At 41.8% G+C, this 21,598-nt stretch overlaps 1 protein-coding gene across 1 annotated transcript; it reads left to right on the top strand.

Annotated features, from left to right (window-relative positions):
* The first annotated feature begins 35 nt into the window (after nt 1-35).
* On the top strand, nt 36-21,363 carry SYNM (synemin). Its single transcript, XM_075714632.1, has 4 exons — nt 36-847; nt 7,122-7,246; nt 14,802-14,875; nt 16,409-21,363. Exons 1-4 carry the CDS (start codon nt 62-64, stop codon nt 20,227-20,229), a joined length of 4,806 nt encoding a protein of 1,601 aa, XP_075570747.1. The 5' UTR covers nt 36-61; the 3' UTR covers nt 20,230-21,363.
* The last annotated feature ends 235 nt before the right edge of the window (nt 21,364-21,598 follow it).

The raw sequence follows: 21,598 nt of genomic DNA, 5'->3' as shown, positions 1-21,598 counted from the left end.
CGGCCCCCGACCCCGCGCCCCGGGGGCCTCCGCGGCCCTCGACCCCGCGTCCCCGGGCAAGATGTGGCGGCGGTGGGAAGCGGGATGGGATGAGAAGAGGGAGTTGCAGGAGCTCAACTCCCGGCTGCGGGTCTTCGTGTCCCGCGTGCGGGAGCTGGAGGAGGAGAACCGCTTTCTGGCGCGGGAGCTGGCGGAGCTGCGGGAGCAGGAGCTGATCGGGCTGCGGGTGCCCGAGCAGGAGCTGGCCTGGCTGCGGATGCAGCTGGAGGAGCTGAGTCGGGCGAAGCTGGAAGCGGAGCTGGAGCGGGACGGGCTGCGGCGGGAGCTGGAGCAGCTGCAGCTGCTGGGCGCCGAGGTGCTGGCGATGCGGCGCCGCCTGGAGCCCGAGCTGGCTGGGCAGCGGGAGCTGCTGGAGCGGCTGCGGGGCGAGTGCGTGGCGCTGGAGGAGCTGCTGCTGCAGCTGCGGGCCGAGCACGGGCACCTGGCGGAGCGGCAGCGGCGGGAGGCGGTGGAGATGCGGGAGCTGCGGGTAGACCTGGCCGCCTTGCCGCCCCCCTTGGCCGAGCTGAGCCTGGAGGAGCTGGAGGAGACCTACGAGATGCTGCTCAGCCAGAGCTGCCGGGAGACCCTGCTGCGCTACCAGGAGCAGATCCAGGTGCTGCAGGAGCAGGAGGCGCAGCGGAGCCGGGAGAACCTGGAGCTCCTGCGGGAGGAGAGCCGGCAGTGCCGCCAGCACCTGGAGGACCTCCGCCGCCAAGGCCAGGAGCTGTGCGGGCTGCGGGAGCGGCTGGAGCAGGAGCTGCTCGCCTTGCAGGACCGCCACGGCGCCGAGGTGGAGGAGTACCAGGTGCGTGGCCCTGGCCGCTCTGCCCCGGGCCCCCCCGGGCCTCCCAGCCCTCTTTGCCGGGACCCTCTGCCCGTGCCGCTTCCTTCCCGCCCCCCCGTGCTCGTTTTGGGGCTCCTCCGAGCCTCCCTCTGCCTTCCCACTTGCTTTTTCCCTTCGTTTCTGGCCCGTCGTGAGACGTGAGCCCGATTTCCCATGTCCCTGGCACTCCCCTCTCCTAGATGAGCCCCCATCCCTCGAGCCCCCATCCCTCGAGCCCCCATCCCTCGAGCCCCCATCCCTCGAGCCCCCATCCCTCCTGCTCCCGCTGCTGCGGGACGTGCCTAAACCCCTCTGAAGGCTCCCTCCGGCTCTGCGTGAGCCGGGGCTTCCTGGCCCCGCTTTGCCTCCCTGCGGGAGGATTTCCCCAGGCTGGAAGAGGAGGTGGCCCAGGCAGAGCTTGTTGCCGCTGAGCCCTTCCCTGGGTGGGCAGGGGGTCCCTCCGAGACCCGCTGCGCCGTGTAGGCAGAGCTTGGGTGCGAAGGGTGGGGACGAAAAGGGAGACGGTGACCCCGAGGACATCTTCCTGGTGACAGGTGCTCCCTTCCCAGCCCGCCCTCGGCAAGTAGCCAAGAGCACGGAGCTGGCACGCGGGCTTGCCAGGGCTCCTGCTCGGGTTGGCACGAGGGTGCGGAGCGGTCCCTGGGAGCGGATGAACCGAGTCCCTGTGCGGTGGGACACGAAGCTTCCCTTCTGGCCTGAGACTTGAGGTTGACCTGTCGTGATCTGAAATGATCTGAATTTTCTTCCTGCTTTACACACGCTCCCGTGCACCCCGAGCCTAGAGAGGAGCCTGTGGGCCCCGGCGTAGTTAAGGAAAGTTTTAGTTGTTGAAAGGCAGGAAGACTCGTTACTGTGCTACAGGCAGAGAGCAGGACGGGGATTTTTTTAAATAAAACTTTTAACGACATAGGTGACTCGTATCTGTTCGAGGGGGATGTTTGGTGTTGTTAAACAGAGGCTTATAGCATCCATAGCTGAGAATTTGCTTGCTGTCAGAATAGCGTTTGGTGTAACGCCGTACAATCACCCTGTGCGTGCGAACAGATCGGCAAATGCCGGAACAGCAAAATATCAGTTCATCAGATTTAGAGTGGAGAGCGCGTATCAGATCATCCAGGCCGTCAATCGATTTCCTGAGGGCAACGTTTCTTTTGTTCGTTGTTAGACCTTTTATTAACACCCTGCTGCAGCTCGGTGTTTGAACCCCGTGTGCTGCTGACGGCAGTGTGTCCGCCAGCCGTGGTAGATTACGGAGATGCTGGCAATTGAGAAAGGACCGGGACCTGTTGCTGCGTGGCTGGTTTTTGTACGTTGCTGGATTGTTTGCAAGTTGCTTAGTTTGCAGATGCTGTGAACTGAGGCAAATTAGGTATGTAAGAAGTACTCAGAAAGCCTTTTAACTTTTAAATCAGTTTTATTTTCATTTTTGCCAGCACAATTCCTTCTTCCAATCGTGTATGTAAACGTTTCCAAAGCCTTAGAAGAACATGTTATACGTAAAGCTCTCATTAATTAAATCTATCCATCAGTCAAAGCCAGGTGAAAATGTAAAGAAGAAAAAAAAACCCTCTTTTTTCCCCTGTTTTTTAAGGTGTATAAGTTTATATAAATGTACATAAGCCGACTAATATTTAAGGTTACTTTGATTTCCAAAAGGTGTCCTCCTTGCTGTCTGTATTTGTTGTTAGGGATTTCTAATGAAAATTTCATTGATCTTCAGTCATCGTTGCTCAAATTGAAAACCTTTAAATATGGTGTTATTTTAATAAGCGCATTTTGTATAGCTCACTATCCATGCTACCAGTTTTTCCTCTAAAGCCAGCTGGAAGGGGTGTGTTCAGTTACCCAACTCTTTCTTGCAACTCGGCAAGGTGTTTTTGTACCAGTGTGTTGTCTCTGTAGCTGGCTCTATTTTTAAAGAAGTTTATTCAGGAGAGCAAGTGGAGACAGGGCAACCCGTTGTAGAAGCCAGATAATCAAAACCAATGCATGCCCTTGAATTGTCCTGATTCAATACTCAACAATGGGTGGTTATTTTGATACCAAGATAACAAACTTCTGGTTTACTCTCACGAGCATTGGCGTGCTTTGGATTTTACAGGAACAACAGCTTCAAATCTTAGTAACACAAGAAGAAGAAAAAAGTGCTTTGATACCAACCTGAAAACACGTGAGCTGTCTTATCTTTGAATGTCCATCTAGATAATACTTAAATTCTGGTGAAAATGATATCGTAAGGTTTAAAGTTTCTGAACGGTTTCATGTTTAAAATGTTTGGTTTCTAATGAGAAAGGCCTTTTCCAGTGGCCAGTCTAGTGTAGATGAGAAATGAAATCTTTTGCTCACATCCAGGAGGAAAAATAACAGAACATATAGAAGCAGCTGTTTCAGGTTTTGTTCTTGTGGAAAAAAAAAAAAAAGCTTTGATCCTCCCTCATTGTTTCTTTTATTGGTGAAAGTATGTTCAGCATGGATTTTAGACTACTCTTTAAAGAGCATCTACTCCATGCTCATTTATTGTAAAGTGTCACACAGAAATGATATGCATGTACAGATTTAAGTCAAGTGATTATTGTTCATTGCAGCTGCAATGGCAATTAGATTTATTCATATTTTCCATATATCATCCAGTCGCCTTATATGTCCATCTTCGCCTCCTGCGCTGTCCTTAGCCTCACTAAAACTTTCAGCAATGTTAAATAGAAATATCTATTTGGAGTTATAATTTAGCTGAACCAGGCAAGCTGTAAATCATACATTGTTTGGAAAATTTTCACTGGTCCTGGGTGCTAAAGGGATGAACTCAGTAGGTCTCTTTCCTAATTTTAGCTGCGTGCTGTGACAATACTTAGGCAAAATCTCTCAGTGATTTGAGAAAGCCCTGTATTTTTTGGATGTAAAAATGGCCATGGCTCATCCTGCTGCTTTGAAAAGAGGCAGAAATTTTTCACTAATACGGTGGGTTTAGGATCGGTTCCTGCATCAGTGTTTGTGAGCTCCAGTGAAGGAGAAAACATCTTGTCAACTGAACATATAATAGCAATGTGTGCATTTTTTTTTTTTTTTTGTGTACCACTTTCTAGCCAGCTAAGCGCAGAGTGCCGGTTCCTCCCCTGCTGAGCCACTGAATGAACTGTGGGATCGGTAAATAGTACCAGATGGAAAGGGCTGGAGCCTGGAAACCTCTCTTTATTCCCTGAGTGGGTGCAGCTTGGGCAACACAAGTAAATTCTTTTCCCCCTATTGCCCTTCTAAAATTTCCCACTGCTGCCTGGAAAGGAACATCTGAAGGGTGAGACAATCACTTCTCTTCAGTTTCTCAGTTCTAGTAGGACATCGCCGGGATTTGGGGGGGGCATGGGTTTGATGTGGTCGAGAAACAAATCTTTGCAAGAAAAATCCTGTGTGAAGCAAACACAGCTGCAACAATACAGGTTATCTTTTGAAAAAATGGCAGTTCGTCGGCTTGCGGTCTCCTGAACTTGGCCAAAGTGGTTTATGTACTTTTTTGGCATGCTTGGAAACAGGACTTAAGACCAGTTGCCCTCTGCATTATGTTTAAGCATCAGTAACTGGAGGACGAGACGAGTGGGTGTCTGCCATCCAGTCTATGCAATGTCTGCTCCTGTTGGAATGAATTCCTTTGGAACTATTTCACAGCTGGCTGAGTTACGTAGCCCCTTATGGTAAGCAATAACTCAAACTTTTGGATCCCGAGTGCTCTCCAAATCCAGTGGGTAGAATCTAGGTGGCTTTTCAAACCCAGACTACGGAACTTGGGGGTGAGGGACTCAAGTTCCTGTGTCTTTAGATAGGTGGGAATATCCCCAGTCTTTCAGAGCTCCACACACGCTGTAGTCCAGTGTACAGATTCCCTGTATAGATTCTTCTGGGACTGGAGCAAGACCTGTGCATTATGAAGCTCTTTGTAACATATGCATGCATGTGTGTAGGTTAGTCTCTGTGTTTAATTGGGGAGGCGACAAACACCTGAATCACTTCATGTTCTGCATCGGAGCTCTTATCACCTTTAGGGGTTGGCCCCCTAGAGATCCAGTCTTTTGCTCCTTCTGTTGACTCCTCTGGTTCTGTCAACACCCTGTCCATGCTTGCTTGATAGCCTTTTCCTTTTAAAAACAGGCAGGGCCTGGCATTTTTCTTCCCTTTTTGTGCTGGGATTTTCCATTGTGTCAGTTCTTGAACAGGATTGTTGCCTCAGAGCCGCTAAAGGTCAGTGGTTCTGCTTGCCGCTGTGCGTGACTGTACAGGATCTTACCTCCACTGCAGTCTGGATGAGGCTGTTGGATGGGTGGTTGATAGTGCTTTTTCAGATATGCAGATATGATTTGTCTTCTGCCATAAAAAGGGAGTTTTAAGGTACACTGAAGACTGCAGGCATGCAGTTTGTCATGTCAAAGAAAACATCAGTGTAATCATTTAACGACAGCTGCAAATGAAGAAATAGATGAATGTGTTATATAGGGAGATCTACCCACATGTATATGAACATACAGGCAGCTTCCTTCATACAGGTTTCTTTTTAATTTTGCGTAAAAAAAACCCCCAACCCCAAAAAAACTATTAATGTTTGAAATGCCAGCACTTTATATTCTTAGCTCTTAAACCTCACTTCTGCCTAGCATATCATACTGGCATTAACCAGTCTGAGGAGTTCCCTGCAGTATCTTCATTTTTATGCTATTGCTCATACTGTGATACTTGAACCACTTGCTCCATATAAATGATGTACTTTGAATTTTTTTGAAACTAGGCTATCAGTGTCTTGATTTTCCAGTTTGTATTGCAAAGCATTTGTTAGGATGCCATCTAAAATACACTGTCATGAATTCCTGTTCAGTGTTGTACGTGTGTATGAGATTTTGCTCTGTAAATGACAGTTTGGTGTCCTTGCGTAGCGCAGAGTGATGCGAACAAAATAGAATCAGGCCTTTGCTGAGATTTAATTTCTGTCTTCCCAGAACAAAGTGTAATCTATAGCATTTCGGTTAGCATCAGTCTGCTGGCTGAGGAGGATTGATCTGGCTTAGTAGATTCCATCTACAGTGAGGAGACCATCAAGAACTGCACTGAACAGCTAATACTGATACTTTTAGTTCTGAGTCTGTACTGAACAAGCTCCTCTCAATCATGAGGGGAGGGCTTATTTTCTGGAAGATGGCAATTTGCCCTTCATGTGAGAGGTAACACCAGTGATTAAAGCACTTGCTTTCTGCGATGCTCTTTTCAAGAGCATGAGAGTCAGTTGTCTTGGTCTAAATCAAATCTTAATGTTCTGTTGCATAGGTCTGCATTGCTTTTTCTGCTGTGTATGGTTATTCAGTATTTAATCTTTCATTTAGTATTTCAGAGTATGTTCAAGTCTAGATAATTTTGGACTTCAGTATTTTTCTGCTCCTCAGTCCCTCTGTCCGTTTCCAAAACTTGTTAAGTGGGCAGGCCGTACCTACTCTGTCATCAGTGCTGCTGCTCTCAAGTCCTTTGTGGGTGTCATATAAACTACATTCCTCCCATACCCCTTCCCCCCAAAGATACAAAGTTATATTTAGTTATCAAGATGAAAATGAGCAATTCCTTGTATATCTTCTGAGTAGCAGTTAAGACAAAGCTGGGTGGACTACAAAGCAGGTGTCCAAATACTGTAGAGAACTTGGCTCGAAGGAACCGCTGGAGGTTCACCCTTCGCCTTCTAGGTGCTATGAACATCTCCACATGCTAGAATCCAAACACTGATTTGGACCCACATGTCTGTGGAGCTGAAAATACTGAGAAAGAGAAATAGGCCAGGTTCTTGTGGCAAAGCAATCACCAAAATTCCTGATCTTGAGTGTGATTTAAGCATGTACATCTATGCTCTTAAAATGACAAAATGAGTCACATTTAAGTCACATTTATAAAGGAGTATATTTTCCTTGCTATATATACTCAGCAACTTTTGTACAGGGCATCTGAATGGGTTTTACTGAAATATTTAATTAGCTTAGTGAGGCATAAAATGAAATCATAGCATAAAGCTCTGCTTCAGTAACAATGCATTTCAGATTGTATATGGGGAGGTCGTAGAGCTGATTTGTTCTGGTTTTTGAAGTGATGGAACATACTGATTTATTGTTCTCTCAGATTATTTTTTTTTAATCAAAAGTTTTAAGTTATTAAGCATTCAAGTGTACTGATTCTTATGTCAGTGCAAAACTAAAAATCTATTATTTCTGTTTAGAGGATAATCGACGCCCTGGAAGAAGAAAAGCAGTTCCTGACCATGTCGATCACAGATTACCTGAAGGACTATCAAGAACTACTGCAGGTGAAAGCAGGCCTCATCCTTGAAATTGAAACCTACAGGTAAGAATTGTGGTCACACTCAAATGTCTCATTGAAGGATAATTTAAATCCCTCTTATAGATATGGGAGCAGATACGGGAGCCCTGTTCATCTTAGAATAGAGTGAATGGACCCCTAATATCCATTTTTAGCTCCCTGTTGGCTTGTTCTGTGACATGGGTCACCATGCCATTCTGTGGCATGTTCTGCCGGACTGTGCTGTCTGTGAAAGGAAGATAGCATCCCTTCAGAAGGCTGCTAATACGTGTGGAGTTGTCCGAGTTCTCTGGGAAAACGGAAATAATAGCAAAATACCGTTATTCATTAGTAACACTGATAAACATTACCAGTGGGCAGAGGTGACTGGAATTTGATCACTCGAGCAAAACTATCTCTGGTAGTAATTAATTCTATTCCTCTGTCCCTAGAACAACATGTTAGAGAAGCCAATATAATCCAGAGGAATCCTATTAACTTCCTACAAATACAGTGATATGTAAGAAACCTTCTTAGTCCTCGTCAAGTTGGTATCAAATTGATGTGAACTGTTGACGCAATATGTGGTTACAAGCTGGGGAGCCAGTATCCCTAAATGGCAATCAAGAAAACATGAGGTAGTGTAGTTGCCATTGGTCAACTTATATGCCACGTTTCATCGTTTAAATATGTTGATTAGCATCCACCTGCAGCATCGACATAAGTAGCGAGTTCCCTGTTCTTGTTTCAGTTGTAGAATAGTGGGAAGATAACAGAAAAATCTGTTTGATTAAATCTGAGCCTCTCCATCCTTGGTTTGTTATGGAAACATGTTTAGATCAAGTATGAGATAACAGCAAACAACATCTCTGCTAATGAATCTTCAGTACTGTACGTCTCTCTAGCCACTTAGCTGTGGGGTTGAAAAGCCAGAGTAATTCTCCTGTCTGGAGAATCATGATGTATGAGTTGGCACATGGCATAAAAGGGATTTGGAAGGGGAAAAAACCAACCAACCAACCAGCACTATGAACTGGAGGTAGATACTACTTTACTGTAAAGATAATGGCTTTTTTCTACAACTCGGACAATATTTGCAATAAATTTCATTGAGATGTGGTCTTCAAATACAGAGAAGTGCAATTCTTACTGAGCAAAGTAATAATTTGCAAAAAATCTAATGTCAGCCTGCTTTTGTATTCTTTTTGCCTCAGTTATTAGCTTGTCTATATTGTGTGCATTATTCATATTCAACCTGTGTAAACAGACAGTGGTATAACCAGTTATATATGATATATGCTTCTGTGTCCTAAAGCGTTAACGCTGTGTCTTAAGTGTGTAACGTTGTTATGAACAAATAAGTGTCTAAGTCTGGATAAAGATGGCACCAGCTGCATTATGGGTGAAATGTCTAGAGTACAGCAATCGAGCGATACATATGAAATTTAATTGTAGTTGCATAACCGAAAATATGAGAAGCTTGAAAGAGTAACTTCTGAGTAGCTTGATAACAGACTAGTGAGCAAATGGGTGTCTGTAGTCCATCAAAGAGCAAAAATGGTCTGTTCAAGATGCCTCGAGTATTGTGTGCTATGAGGTACGGACCAAGGCTGGCTTCTGGATGAGATGAAATCACAAGCAGTATGAGGGACGAGTAATTTGCAGTCAGTTGGTGAGCAACAGTACCTGGATGTTTGTTGGTAGAGTGGGATCCCTGTGATCCTTGGAAAGCCGTTAGTGTCCGGAGCATTACTCGTGGAAGACAAACTGTGGAAATGGTAGCCAATTGTGGTCCTTATCTGTGCGTGTTAATTCTGTTAACTTTGCTAAAACACATGATTCTTCTAAATTTAATCCTGGGTCTGACGTTGACTTTTACTGTTGTCACTTAAACTTTCTCCCTCGGTTTATTCATCTGCAAAATGGGATTAGCACTTCCACAGTAACAGAATTATCAGAATTGTTTCAATGATTATTATTCACCCAGAAGCAGGAACAATAATGCCCAGATATTTAGTTGTTTGGACACACTCTCAGTTAATAAGTGAGCCCATCAGTGCTTCTGCTCTGTAAAACCTTGTAAGCCCATTAAATTCTGGAACTCCTCCAGAGGTCACATCACTGATTATCTGAGCATTACTGGTTTGTCTAAGGATTCCCTGCCCTCGTTAATGAAAGGAGAACAATTCAGCATCACCTGCAGCATGTGTTTGTTGTCCCATTAAGAAGCCTCCTTAACCTGTAGGGTTTCTTCATCTGATTGTAGCGAATGCAACTTGTATCACTGATTGCCTTGGCAAGGACCAGTCAGTGGACAAATGAGCGTCTACCCTACCTACTGAAAGAGACCTGCAGATGAAAACGGAGAAATGGGCCTTGCCACGCATCAGAAAACAGGCTATCAAATGCTGCTGGAAAGTGATTGTTTTGATTGGTGTCTTTACGTTTATGCAGTTTTACCTACTCCTCTTTTCTTCTTACTCTCCATTTGCTTAAGCAAATAATGCCTTCCCTACTGTATGCCTTTATCAGCGCTGCTGTGGGAGGGAATCAGCGTGGATCCAGTTAGTAAGCTGTTAGTAAGAGAATTCTGGACTGCTCATCTATGTACTTTTCCAAATCCTGTTCCTCTCCCAGGTCTTTTTATCGGTGATAACCAGGGCATGTGAAGCCAGCTTCAGTTTGTTTTCATGAAGGATGCTGGCATATGTCCCTGCTTATGCGCACTGGAAACAAAAGGCACCTATTCACACTTAGTTCAACATCCTGAACTTTCCACCGAGAGGTTTCCATGAGGGCCTTGCCACCTCCTCTCCTCCTGGCCTTATAGCTTAGGGGTGTGGTATCTGGTTTACTTCTTGGAGCTTTCTTTGTACCTCCCACCCTGTATTTTCTCTTTGTTTTACAACTCCTACAGCTCCTGTTTTAAAGCCAGTTCTTTCCGTTAGTCAACATTGCTCCTGGGCTGGCAAGAGGATCACTGTTGCAAGGAACACCCTTCCCCAAGGACCAAGGGTACTTCCTCTCTGATTCTGCTCACCCTTCCTGCTCTGGGAGCTGAGACTCACTCGGGAAGTGGAATATATGTCTTATGTGGCTTTATGAAGTTATACCTCATGGGAATCTTCATTCCCGATCCTTTTTCAAGTAAAGTAAATATTTATCAAGTGTCTTGCAGTTTTGTTCTGTGTTCTTGGAACCCTGCAAAACCATAACTACTTAGTCTGCGCTTAAGTTTTATTTCCAGAGAGAAGTGGTGAATTACTCACTGTGTAAGACTCTTAATTTTAAAAGGAAATAGAAAAATCTGCCTAGGATCGGAATTACTATTAAGCTTTTCTCCTCAACTATCAGAAGCTTCTTCTCCTCAAATAGCAGAGGCTGCCCATAGCCTCTGCCATGGGTTAAGCAGTTTTTCTGCCATCTCTAAAATATGTTGCTGTTGAAGGGTAAAAGCTTTTTTTTTTTTACTTTGAAATCCTAGTGTCATGCAGATGTTCTGGTTTAGGTTACCACCCTGCATTTTGAAGCAGCAGAGGCTACAAGGTTTGGTTTGGTTTTTTTTTTCCTTTCCTTTTTATGTCATGGTCATCATCAGGATCTCTTAATACACTTCTCAGGCATACTTTCCAATCCACCTTTCGCTGGTTTCCTCCATCAACACTTCTTCTTGACCGTTTCCATGCCTTCATCACCAGAATTAAGGCCTCCCCAGCTACTCACCACAGCTTTTTCAGTCAGTTTCATTATTTCCTGTTTACAACTTGTACCATCCAATATGTCCTATTCCTGAACTTGTTTTATTTTGAGAACTTTCCGAGTTTTCTACACCCAGGGAATTTAACATGCAGTTAGTTACCTGCTGTTCTTCACACAGTCCTTGTCCTCCCATCCCGTGATTGCAAAAAGATGTGGAGTGGCCTTTACCCCTAAAAATGTTTCCTTCGTTTCACTTCCTGGAGAGGGGTTTTTTTTATAGCTCCTTCCCAAATACCCAGGATAGAGACGATGAATTTTTAAGGCCTGCTGGCAAACTGCCCCTACCTGAGATTTGGGGTTTCTGTAGCTGAAACAAAGTCATTGCTGTTGTGAATGACCCTGATGACATTTTCACTGCACCCTTGGTAATTTCTCTCTCCTCACCCCAACCAGTTTATCTCATCCACCTGCTTTCATGGACTAGTTATTTCTGTTGTCATCCAGCACGCTGTGGGGCTTCAGGCTGACTTGCATGTCGCTGCTAACTTTAGATAAATGACATTAATAATGAGATGAGTTAAAGGTGCAGCTGGAATATTTTCTGGCAACACTTAAACTAAGTGTTAACCCAACATGTGTGTATGTCATTTGGGATCTGATTTCCAGGAAGTGGCTGATATGGTTATTTTTTAGAAGGATGCTGCTTGGAGGAATGTTTTTTGTTATTACTGTGAATACTTAAAGAGCTCATACAGTTGAGATTAACACCCTATTCTTCAGGCAGTTTAAGTTTAAAAGCAGTCCTCACCACGAAGAGGTTATAGTTTAAATTAGTATTAGGAAAGGATACAAAGGAACAGAGAAGCAAAATGACTTGCATGAGCTGAAGCTGTGGTCAAGCTGAGGAACATAACCTGAATTTGCTGGCTTCCAAGCCAGTGCTCAGTACATTACATTACAGTTTTTCATGCTAGTTTATTAAGCCAAAGTCAGTTTAACATTTTCTTGTTTATCTGATAAGCTATTATTACGAACTGTGTACAGTAAAACACTGGTTCACTGTCCAGTTTTATAGAGGTTTCATGAAGCTTTGCCTTTCATTTTCAAATACAACTTATTTTCAGTAGTAAAATTTCAGATCCAGCTTTTCCGTGTGCTTTTGCCCTTTGCCATATACAGTTACCTCTTGGAACTTATTTTTAGTGACTTCATACGTTGCTGCAGCAACTGGACAACTGTTGTTTTAACAGCAGCCAAAAATCCTTAGTCAAACTACCCACATTCCTAGTTTCCTTCGTCATGGTTAACGCTTTCGTTGCCAGCTCCTTGATATGTTTCTGCAACGTCACCACCAGCTTCTCTAGCACACGTCTATCCGAGCATTTTGTCTGGCACTCACTAGCTTCGTCAGATCAGATGGTTGGTCTTGGGAACATTCTCTATATGTGTTCAAGTCATCTAATTCCTATAAAGCCTCTTTTAACAGGGAGGAAGATAAATTGCTTTTACTTTGTTTTTTTGACTAACAAAATAGAAGTAAAGGTGTCCATCTGAGCCTGTTTTAAGGGGGAAAGTGACCTGTAAATGTGTTAAGTAATTCTAACCTGGCTTTTCTTCTGAATGTAGGCAAATCCATGATTGCAAAGAGAACCTTACTAATGATATTTTGCTGATGTAGCGTTGTCCTGCTGAATCTAGAGGCAGTCAGAAACCAAAAGAAGCACAAAATGTTTGAAGGGATCAGTCGTGAAGTATGAAATCTACAGGTGACATTTAAAATGCCTGCTTTGTTAATGTTGACAGAAATGCCCAGCAAATGTGTTTATACCACAATCCTAAATTGCTTTCAACTCCCCACCCCAGGGAGTCGGAAGCCTTGGCTATCATAATTCTCCAGCCTTACTCTTGACAACTTTCATGTTGCAGCTGTACGTTATCACTGCAAAACATCTGGCATTTCCAAAACTGGAAATGATGAAACTGGTATCTCACTAGTAGAAGCGAATATAAAAAGACCAAAGTTACCGTACTGATTATAGCATTCTGTTGCATACTGAAAGAACTGGCCACAGAATTTCTAGGCTGTTGCACCAGAATGCTGCAGTTGAGCACTTTTTCGGGGGATAACATAGCTTGTGGCTCTGCAAAAGTAGAAGAGGGACAAACTGCTTTTTTCTTTTTTTTGAAAAACAGCTGGATATATTTTATGTCAGACAGTACAACCATATAGACAGCAGGGGGGAAGGAAAGCACGCAAAGATTTCCAGAGAATTTATCAGGAATTCCAAGACTCAGTCTTACTGGATAACCATCTCTAAAACTTCTAGAACTGAATAAGACACCCTAGTATCTACTTTTTGTGTTTGGTATGTGGAAGAAGCCAACAACTTTATTTTTTTAGAGCATTTGAGTAATTCTAGAGAATGCACTTAGTCTCTTCCCCCGCCCTGAGAGGACAAAAGTATGCTGTGTGCCTATTTGAATATTCTTAATGCAGAGCAATTATTCCTGAAAATGTTTTGCCCCTCAGTTGTGCTAATCACTGTGGGAAATGTACCTCTGGAGTATTTTCCACCACTGTAGAAAGGAGAAAATGTAGGGTAGGAATAGAGCAAGCAGGAATAGACCAAGCCTGTGGCTGCTGTCAGATGGGTCTTGAGGGAGTGTGGTCCTTGTACGTGCATGCTGTATAGGGAACAAACTTTGGCATAAAGGAAGGATAGCCAGTGTTCTCAAGCAATCAGCTGGGTATAATGTCTCCAAGAACAGCTAACGTGTGTCACCAGCATAGAAGAGGCAACTCGAAGAGTCTCCATCCTGTGCGTCAGCATGCCAAGAATGGGTAGTAGACAAAATTATGAAGCAGATTATCAATGGTTGTTGCCTGCTTCTGCTATTTGCTTGTAATGCTATAATTTCCATGACGTAAAGGTAAGAAAATCAATGTCCTGTCCGTTTCTGATCAACTGCTGCTGAGCTAATATGATGTCTTGGCTGGTCAACACGAGGAAGCCTTGACCACTGTAGTCCTGTGGAAGTGCTGGCTTACTGGAACTACAGAAGCTTTTAGAGAGTCACTGCAAAAAAGAATGAATGGAAGGCTGAGGAACAGAGGGGACAAACAGAGATGTCATTAAAAGAAACCAAGCAGTTTCTGTCACAAAGAATTTTCCTAGTCCTTTGTTGTAAAATATGTTGTGTTGACTTCCGATTGAATAGGAGCTAAGAACAGTTACTTTAATGCTGTAAGTTGTTTCCCCCAGCACTAGCCAGTGTTTGACAGTAGAAATAACACTTTCCTTCAATTTTCATTTAAAAAGGATAGAACTTACAAATCCTGGCTATAACAGTTCTCTCATATATCACACTGCAACAACACCTTTAGTACTATATTACTAGCAGGAAAGATGCTGACTATTTGCTTGCAAGTACTTTTTTCATTTTTGCCTTTTCTTTATAAAACATCTCCACGTGTTTCTCTGAGAAAGCTTTACTGAAGTTTTGTGTGGCTTTGTTTTCCCCTAACTCTATTACGAAAACATCATTCCGGAAAAATTTGCTAGCTTGTATGAGTCCGTAGTGGGTATCAGTGGATCTTGTCCATGCAGCAAGCAATATGGTGGCTAGTGTGGAAGATTTGATCTAAAACTGTACTGTGTCTGCTGCTGTCACCTTCTTTAAGATTACTGCATTGTTCTCGCGAACTGGACTCTGCAAACTAAGAGTCTGGAAGATGCTAAGGATTTCTCATTCCCAGTAATAAAAATATGGGGTATGAAAAACACTCAGGGTCTGACCCAACCACAGGATAATTGTTTCAGTTTCTAAGACTTATAAATGTCAAATATTGTGATTATTCTTCCCAATATTTTAATGGAATGCCTTTTTATGTGTTTTGCAGAGCGTTGTTAGAAGGGCAGAGCAACCAGTGGATTATTACATGGAGAGATGAGCATAGAGGGAAATTGCCTCAAGGTAAAAAAATGAATATTCAAAAATGAATGTTGAATGAAATTAAATATAACTGGAAACTATTGTGTTATAGTATTCCTGAAGAACACTTTTTACAAGTGTATTGCAAAGTGAATATTGAATTGGGTTTCTTTTTTGTGTTAATATTTTAAATCAACATAGTGCTATTCTAGATGAGATAGGTTATAAAATCATGACTCAAATGGAGAAGGTAAGTAGGGAGTGATGTTTCATAGCTCTAATAGTGCAAGAACTTTTGGATGCCCGTAGGTCTTAAGAGAGTTTTGAAGTATAAAGCAAGAGGTATTTAACAAAACATGTCATTAAAACCATGGAATTCATCATCATGAGGTACTGAGTGTTAAAAAGTTTATGTGGGTTTAAAGAGAAATTTTAGCAGAGTAATGAAAGAAAACTCAAAGACTTACTAAACATAAAGATACCGTTTCTATCTTAGGAGCTGAAAATCTCTGGAGGCTGTGAGAGTATACCAGGGAAGTATCACTATTTACTTGCCCTGTTCTTATACTCTTCCCTATGTATCTACTGGTGGTCACTGTAGAAAGGATACTGGATAAGACGGACCTTCAATCTGACTGCTATGGCCATTGTTATTAATATAGAATTAGTCTCGATAATACTCCTGAGTTTAACGATGTGTGGTCTTAAAGACTATCATAGACAGTAGTCCCAGAAGAGATTTGAAGGCTCTATCTGTAGTAGTAAATTAAACAGACTGGGGCCTAGGCTGCAACGCTCACACAGAATTGCCTGTGCTGTTAAATTGCTAGCACTGTCCCTGGCACAGTTTTGATCTGGGGTAGCCAGTACTTTTGCAGACAATGCTCAGGCATATTCAGTGATTACCACAGACCAGGAAACACTACCAAAAGTCAAGAGGAGATGTGGCTAGCTTTTTAGGAGCTTTTTAGGATTTGAGTTGTGCTGTGCTGATTGGTCTTAGAGCCAGACCATGATTCCTGGTACATTTTATTAAAATTTATACATATAGCCTAAAAAGTTCTTCATTTCTTTCCCTTGTTGTACCTTGTTCTGTCTTGCGGCTATGAAGGCTTATATTTGTGTTTTCAATTTCCAGTATGTGGTGGCAGGTATGCCATTAATTCTCAAGCGGAAGCGAGACGCTTCAGGTCACTTTGACTAATGAAGCAAAAAAACAAGCCTAGGATATTAGCATACATTATTTAATAAAAAGTTGTAAATGAACATTAATATAAATATGAAAGGTGTAATTCTTCAGTAAATGCCACAATACCCAGTAGCTCACAACAGGTAAAATTAGCATGAACGTGCAACTTAGTAAAAAGCTTTGCTTTCAGTTTTAATATAATTTATGCATAGACTTAATTATCATGCAAAACCTACAGGAATGCCTTTACAAAGCTCCACTGGAAATGAAGCCATTATTTCTTTCAAAAATTTAGTATAAAATTTCTTAGTTCCTGCCCTCCATTTTATATTATTTTAGCTACAAGTTATTATTTTAATGTTTGGTTACCTCTGGTTTTTTTGCAGATATTATAAACACTTCATATAACTACACTGATATTTACTCTACTTATCAAGAAAGAAATAGAAATAAAGCTTCACCAGCTGTCAGGATCACTGATACAAGACATAGAATGCCAGTGACAAATACTAGCAGTTCTGCCCGTTACTCAGCTCGGTCAACACAGGCTGGATCACGGACAACAGCTAGTGGAAGAACTTTCGGAAGAGATGTACTTGGTTCAATATATCGCCCTTCAGCAACTGTTACAAAGGATGAAAGGATTGTAACAGACCACAAAGAATTAAGAACATTAACTCCAGCCTACAGTAGCTGGAAAAACACTGAAATGCAGCAAAAGACAATTCCAGAAAGAAAGAAAACAGAAGTTACAACTTCATCTACAGTATCTTTTTCAAAAGAATCAGTACATGCTGAAAGATCAGACAAGGACCACAAGCCTGACACAAAGCCAGGGATTTCTGAAAACATGAGAACAAAACCAAGCTTCACTAGGTTTCCAATTTATGAGCTGAATACCAATTTTAAACCATCTAAATATGAAGAAACCATAAGTGAAACTCAGACCACACTAAAAGAAAAAAGAGTAGGCAGCAAACCAACTGAAGAGAAAAAATCTCTGCTGAAAGAAAAAGATAAGCTAGAGAAACAAACAAAGGAGGAGAAAAACAAAACAGATGAGAAACCTCTTATAGAAGAAAGAAGTGTTGATTTTGGAAGGAAGACTGAGCAGAAAAAATATATCCATGAGGAAGTCATTAACCAGAAGTTAACAGGGAGCGGTATTTCTAATGCAAGAACTTTGAAAAGCGAATCAACGAAAAAGGATACAAATGTGACCTTGGAATCAAGAAGCAAAGAAGTCATTGAGATACCTATCAGTCTTGAAATGCCTGCTCCTGACAAAGAATCTCAGAGTAATAAAGAAATAAGGTTACAAGGTTTTAAAACTTCCATAAGAAGGGAAACAGATGACCATGGAACTAAGCCTGCTGAAATTCACAAAGTGAGTGTTTCAGAAGCAGAATCCAGTCTGAAAGATGAAGAGCGAATTAGTGACGGAAGTCATAAAATGGGAACTCTGTCAACTGAAAATATAGCAGAGAATATTGTTGCTGACATTCTTAAAAGTATTACGCAGTCTTCTAGTTCACAAATATCAACAGACACAAAAGTGACCTATTTTAATAAGAAAGAACAACCAGGTGATGGGAAAATAAAGACTGAGATCACAGTGCAGTCTCAAGTTCAAGACAACATAGATATTTCTGATGAAGCTGATGTAGGAGGTCTATCAAACCAGGATGTTAGAAAAGTGGTTCGAGAGGTTGTTGAGGGAACTCCTTCCAAAGAGGAGATAGAAGATATAGTACATCATGGCCTGAAAGGAAAAGAGGGCAGAAAGAACATGTCTGTTAATGTTGAGATTGTAGAGGAGCCACTAGATTATGCCACTGATGACAGGACTGATTTTTCAACACCTTTTGAAGTAGAGGAAGTGGAAGATACATACCCTGAGAGAGAGAGGCGTTACGGTGATGAGGAGGAACAAACCATAACGTTCACATATGAAGATGTTAAAAAGAAGAAACCACGCCATGAGAGTTTCACTCATGTGGAAGAAGTAACTGAGGAAGATGACTCAGCTATTGAACAAAAATATTTTGTATCCGTTCCTGATGATCATCCTATTATTAATGAAAAAGACGATGACTCAGTATATGGGCAGATTCATATAGAAGAAGAATCAACTATTAAATATTCTTGGCAAGATGAATTTTTGCAAGGCACACAAAGAAAGAGAGATGAAGGTGGAAGTTCTCCAGAAGAAACATACAAAGTGGTAGGGGAGGAAGCAAGTGCCCATATTTTAAAAGAGCATCCTGAACCTGAAACATCCCATGTTGAATCCATCGTTATTGAAAAAGAAATTAAAATTCCCCACGAATTTCAGACTTCAATAAAAGGGCTTTTATCCAAGGAAACAAAGGACCCTAAACATCAATTGACGGAAGCTTTGGAGCAGTTGGAGGGCAGTCTCCCAGAAAGTGTGAAAGTGGAGCTGTCTGCATTAACAAAAGAAAATCAAGCTGACTCTAGTACCGTAGAATTTGATATCAAAAAAGTTGATCGAACAGAGGAGGGTGGCTCGGTGACAATTGTTGCTGAAGTCAGTCTGTCACAGACCCTTAATACTGATGAATTTGATGTAGCTCATCTTGGTGAAGTAATTGCAAGTGAGGAGGAGAAGGCAACATTGGACTCCCTGAAAAAACAGAGCTCGGAGAGAGTTGTTGATAGTAGAAGCAATATAGAAGTAGATGTTTCTTCCCGCAGTGACAAAAACACTCCTTTGGCTGATCAAGAAATCTATAACTCATCCACAACAAGGAGGAGTGGTGGCACACAGTATTATACCACTGAAAAAGTAATTTATGACGGTTCGGGTTTGGAAACTGCAGGTTTCGGAGAAGTCTCTCACTCACCACAATCAACTGATGAGACCAAATCCATAAGGCATATTAAGGTTGGTCCAGCAGAAGTTCAGAGATTTGAGCAGATCATATATGAAGGGCCTGGTTCTGAAACGCTGGAGCTCAGTGCTACAGAAGATCTCATTCAGAAAGAAGGATCATCAGAGTTTAGCCGATCTGTGAAGCATTTTAAACTGGGTCCCAAAGAAATCCAAACCACAGAAGAAGTAATTTATACAGCCCCTATTACTACAACTGTAGAGGAGATTGACTCTGGAAATCTTTCCCAGAAGTTTTCAACAGACTTCAACAGGTCCGCAAGACATGTAACAGTAGGGTCAAGGCAGGTAACTGAAGAAGTCTCTTTTGAAGGGCCTGTTTCAGACTTTCTGGAGCTCAATAGCTCAGGTAACCTTTCTCAGACAGAAGGGTCTGTGGACGTTAGCAGATCAATAAGGACCTTTAGATTAGGTCCAAAAGAGATTCATACTGAGCAAGTTATCTTTGAAGGACCAATCTCCAGTAAAGTGGAGGTCAGTGACACTAGAGGCTTCTCACAGACAGAAAGTTCAGTCAGACACATTCAGTTGGGTCCCCAAGAGTTTATGACAGCTGAAGAAATCATCTACCAGGGGCCCATCTCTGAGCACACAGAAATCAGTGAACTAGAAGACCAGACTCGTTCAGAAGGCTCAATAAAGCGTGTTAGACTAGGTCAAGCGGGAGTTAAAACCACTGAACAAGTCATATATCAGGGCTCCCTTTCTGAAACCCCAGAGCTCATTAACAAAGAAGGACATCTTTCAGAGAATGAAGGAAGCTCAGATATCAACAGATCTTTCAGACACATTAAAATAAGTCCTGTAGAAACTCATCCTGAGCAAATAATCTTTACAAGACCTATTTCTGAAACGCTGGAAGATCTTTCACAAACAGAAGAGTCATCTGAGAGCAGTAGGTCTGTAAAGCATATTAAAGTAGGATCCAAGGAAACATCTTTTACTTTTCAGATGGATGTTTCCAATATGGGTGGAATATCTACAGTAAAGAGTGGAGAACAGCAAGTAACAACGCTCATATCCAACAAGCAAGACCCTTCTGGTAGTCAGTCACAGACTGTAGTTGAAAGTGACCACATTTTAGAAAATGAAAATAAAAGAGGCTATGTTCTCTCCAGTTTTTCTCAAGATCATGGTGAAAAGGTAGTGGAAAAGTCATTGTTTGATAAAACTGTACAGTTGCAAAGAATGGTAGACCAAAGGTCAGTTATTTCTGATGAAAAGAAAGTTGCTGTTCTCTATCTGGACCATGAGGAGGAAGATGATGATGATAATGATGGACAGTGGTTCTGAAAGGACTCTTTAATGAAGTCTCCTTAGTAATTTGTTTATACATATTTTTGATTATCCTTTTTTTAAAAAAGAGGAAAAAAAGGGATGGGGAAACACTCAAACTATTTAGATTACTAATAGTGGACTGAGAAGTATTGAATCTAAGCCTCTACCTATTCAGCACACTTTTTACTTTATTGGAAATTTTATTTGGGGGAGAAATCATGCTATTAATGTGTTTTTCCTCAGAGACCTGTGTCCACTAATTTCAGATTTTTCCACCCATAGAGACAGGAATTTGCTACTGGGGAGTTCAAAGGATTATATTTTTTTGTTTGTTTTATAGCAGGTCGATTAATAAGTGTGTGCTTGAATAGGACTTTTCCTTTTTTTTTTTTTTTTAAATACTGTATTGTACTTGGTAACTAAAATATTCAGCAGTTCTATTTAAATCTGAAGCTACTAACCACAAATATAACAGAACATAAGTCTAATGAGAGTGGTAGGTAGCTGATTTTCAGTTCCATTTCTGTGTACTTACATGCAACACCTAATGAAAACTTTTTAAGATACAGTTATTGCAGCTATAAAAAATAAATACAAGTCTGTAGGATCAAACTAAGCATAGCAAGAATTGACAAAAATTATAATTTTTGTATGGCTAGAATGCAGTGCAAAAAAGAAAGAGGTAACACTGAAGCAAGAATTTCTCACACTGTTCCTAATGAGAAATAGTGATTTTTATGGTTAGACAGTAGTATATTTAATATCTTTAAAAAGAAAACAAATTTAAACAAAAGACTGGATAGTATTCCCACTGAAGTAAGGAGAGCTCTTTACAGCTTCAGTGGCTAAGTACATTAATAATATCAACTTATTTTGCAGTACGTGGGTTACCTTGATACTAGGTATTGCTAAAGGTAAGTGTGAAGTGTCAAACATTATTACATAATGCCTAATTTCTTAACTCAGTGAAATTAGCTAATGTGTTCTGAAGAAAACTTGTAAAAGTGGCATTGATGACACTTACGATCATTGTATGTCAAGGCATTTCCAGATAATCCTCTCTTTGTTTACAAATGAGAAGATGCCCTTTTCAATTACTAGCCCTGCAAACCCAACCTGAGATTTAATTTTCTTCCCCCCCCCCTTCTTTTTTTTCTGGTTGTAACATTTGCCTCAGGCCAAAGTTGGTTTGTACTTAAATCATCTGAAAATAAGCTGATTTCATGTGGATTGCACATTGGTTAAATGAAGGACGTAATTTAACTTTACAACGATAATTCAGTCACTTCAACGTCCAGATCAGAAGCCAGTGCCACTAAGTGTACTAAACTGCGCAGCGCTAGCAGAAGCAAAAATAGCAGCCAAAATATTTTTGACACTGGGT

The sequence above is a fragment of the Pelecanus crispus genome, chromosome 7 (assembly GCF_030463565.1).
Source record: "Pelecanus crispus isolate bPelCri1 chromosome 7, bPelCri1.pri, whole genome shotgun sequence".
Taxonomy (NCBI): Eukaryota; Metazoa; Chordata; class Aves; order Pelecaniformes; family Pelecanidae; genus Pelecanus; species Pelecanus crispus.
This window is presented reverse-complemented; position numbering and strand designations above follow the sequence as displayed.

What these genes read in the sequence shown, in the direction of transcription:
- SYNM (XM_075714632.1), top strand. Translation starts at nt 62, where the DNA reads ATGTGGCGGCGGTGGGAAGCGGGATGGGATGAGAAGAGGGAGTTGCAG. An exon ending in CCGAGGTGGAGGAGTACCAG is followed by an intron (nt 848 to 7,121) that starts GTGCGTGGCCCT and finishes ATTTCTGTTTAG; the next exon opens with AGGATAATCGACGCCCTGGA. An exon ending in TAGAGGGAAATTGCCTCAAG is followed by an intron (nt 14,876 to 16,408) that starts GTAAAAAAATGA and finishes GTTTTTTTGCAG; the next exon opens with ATATTATAAACACTTCATAT.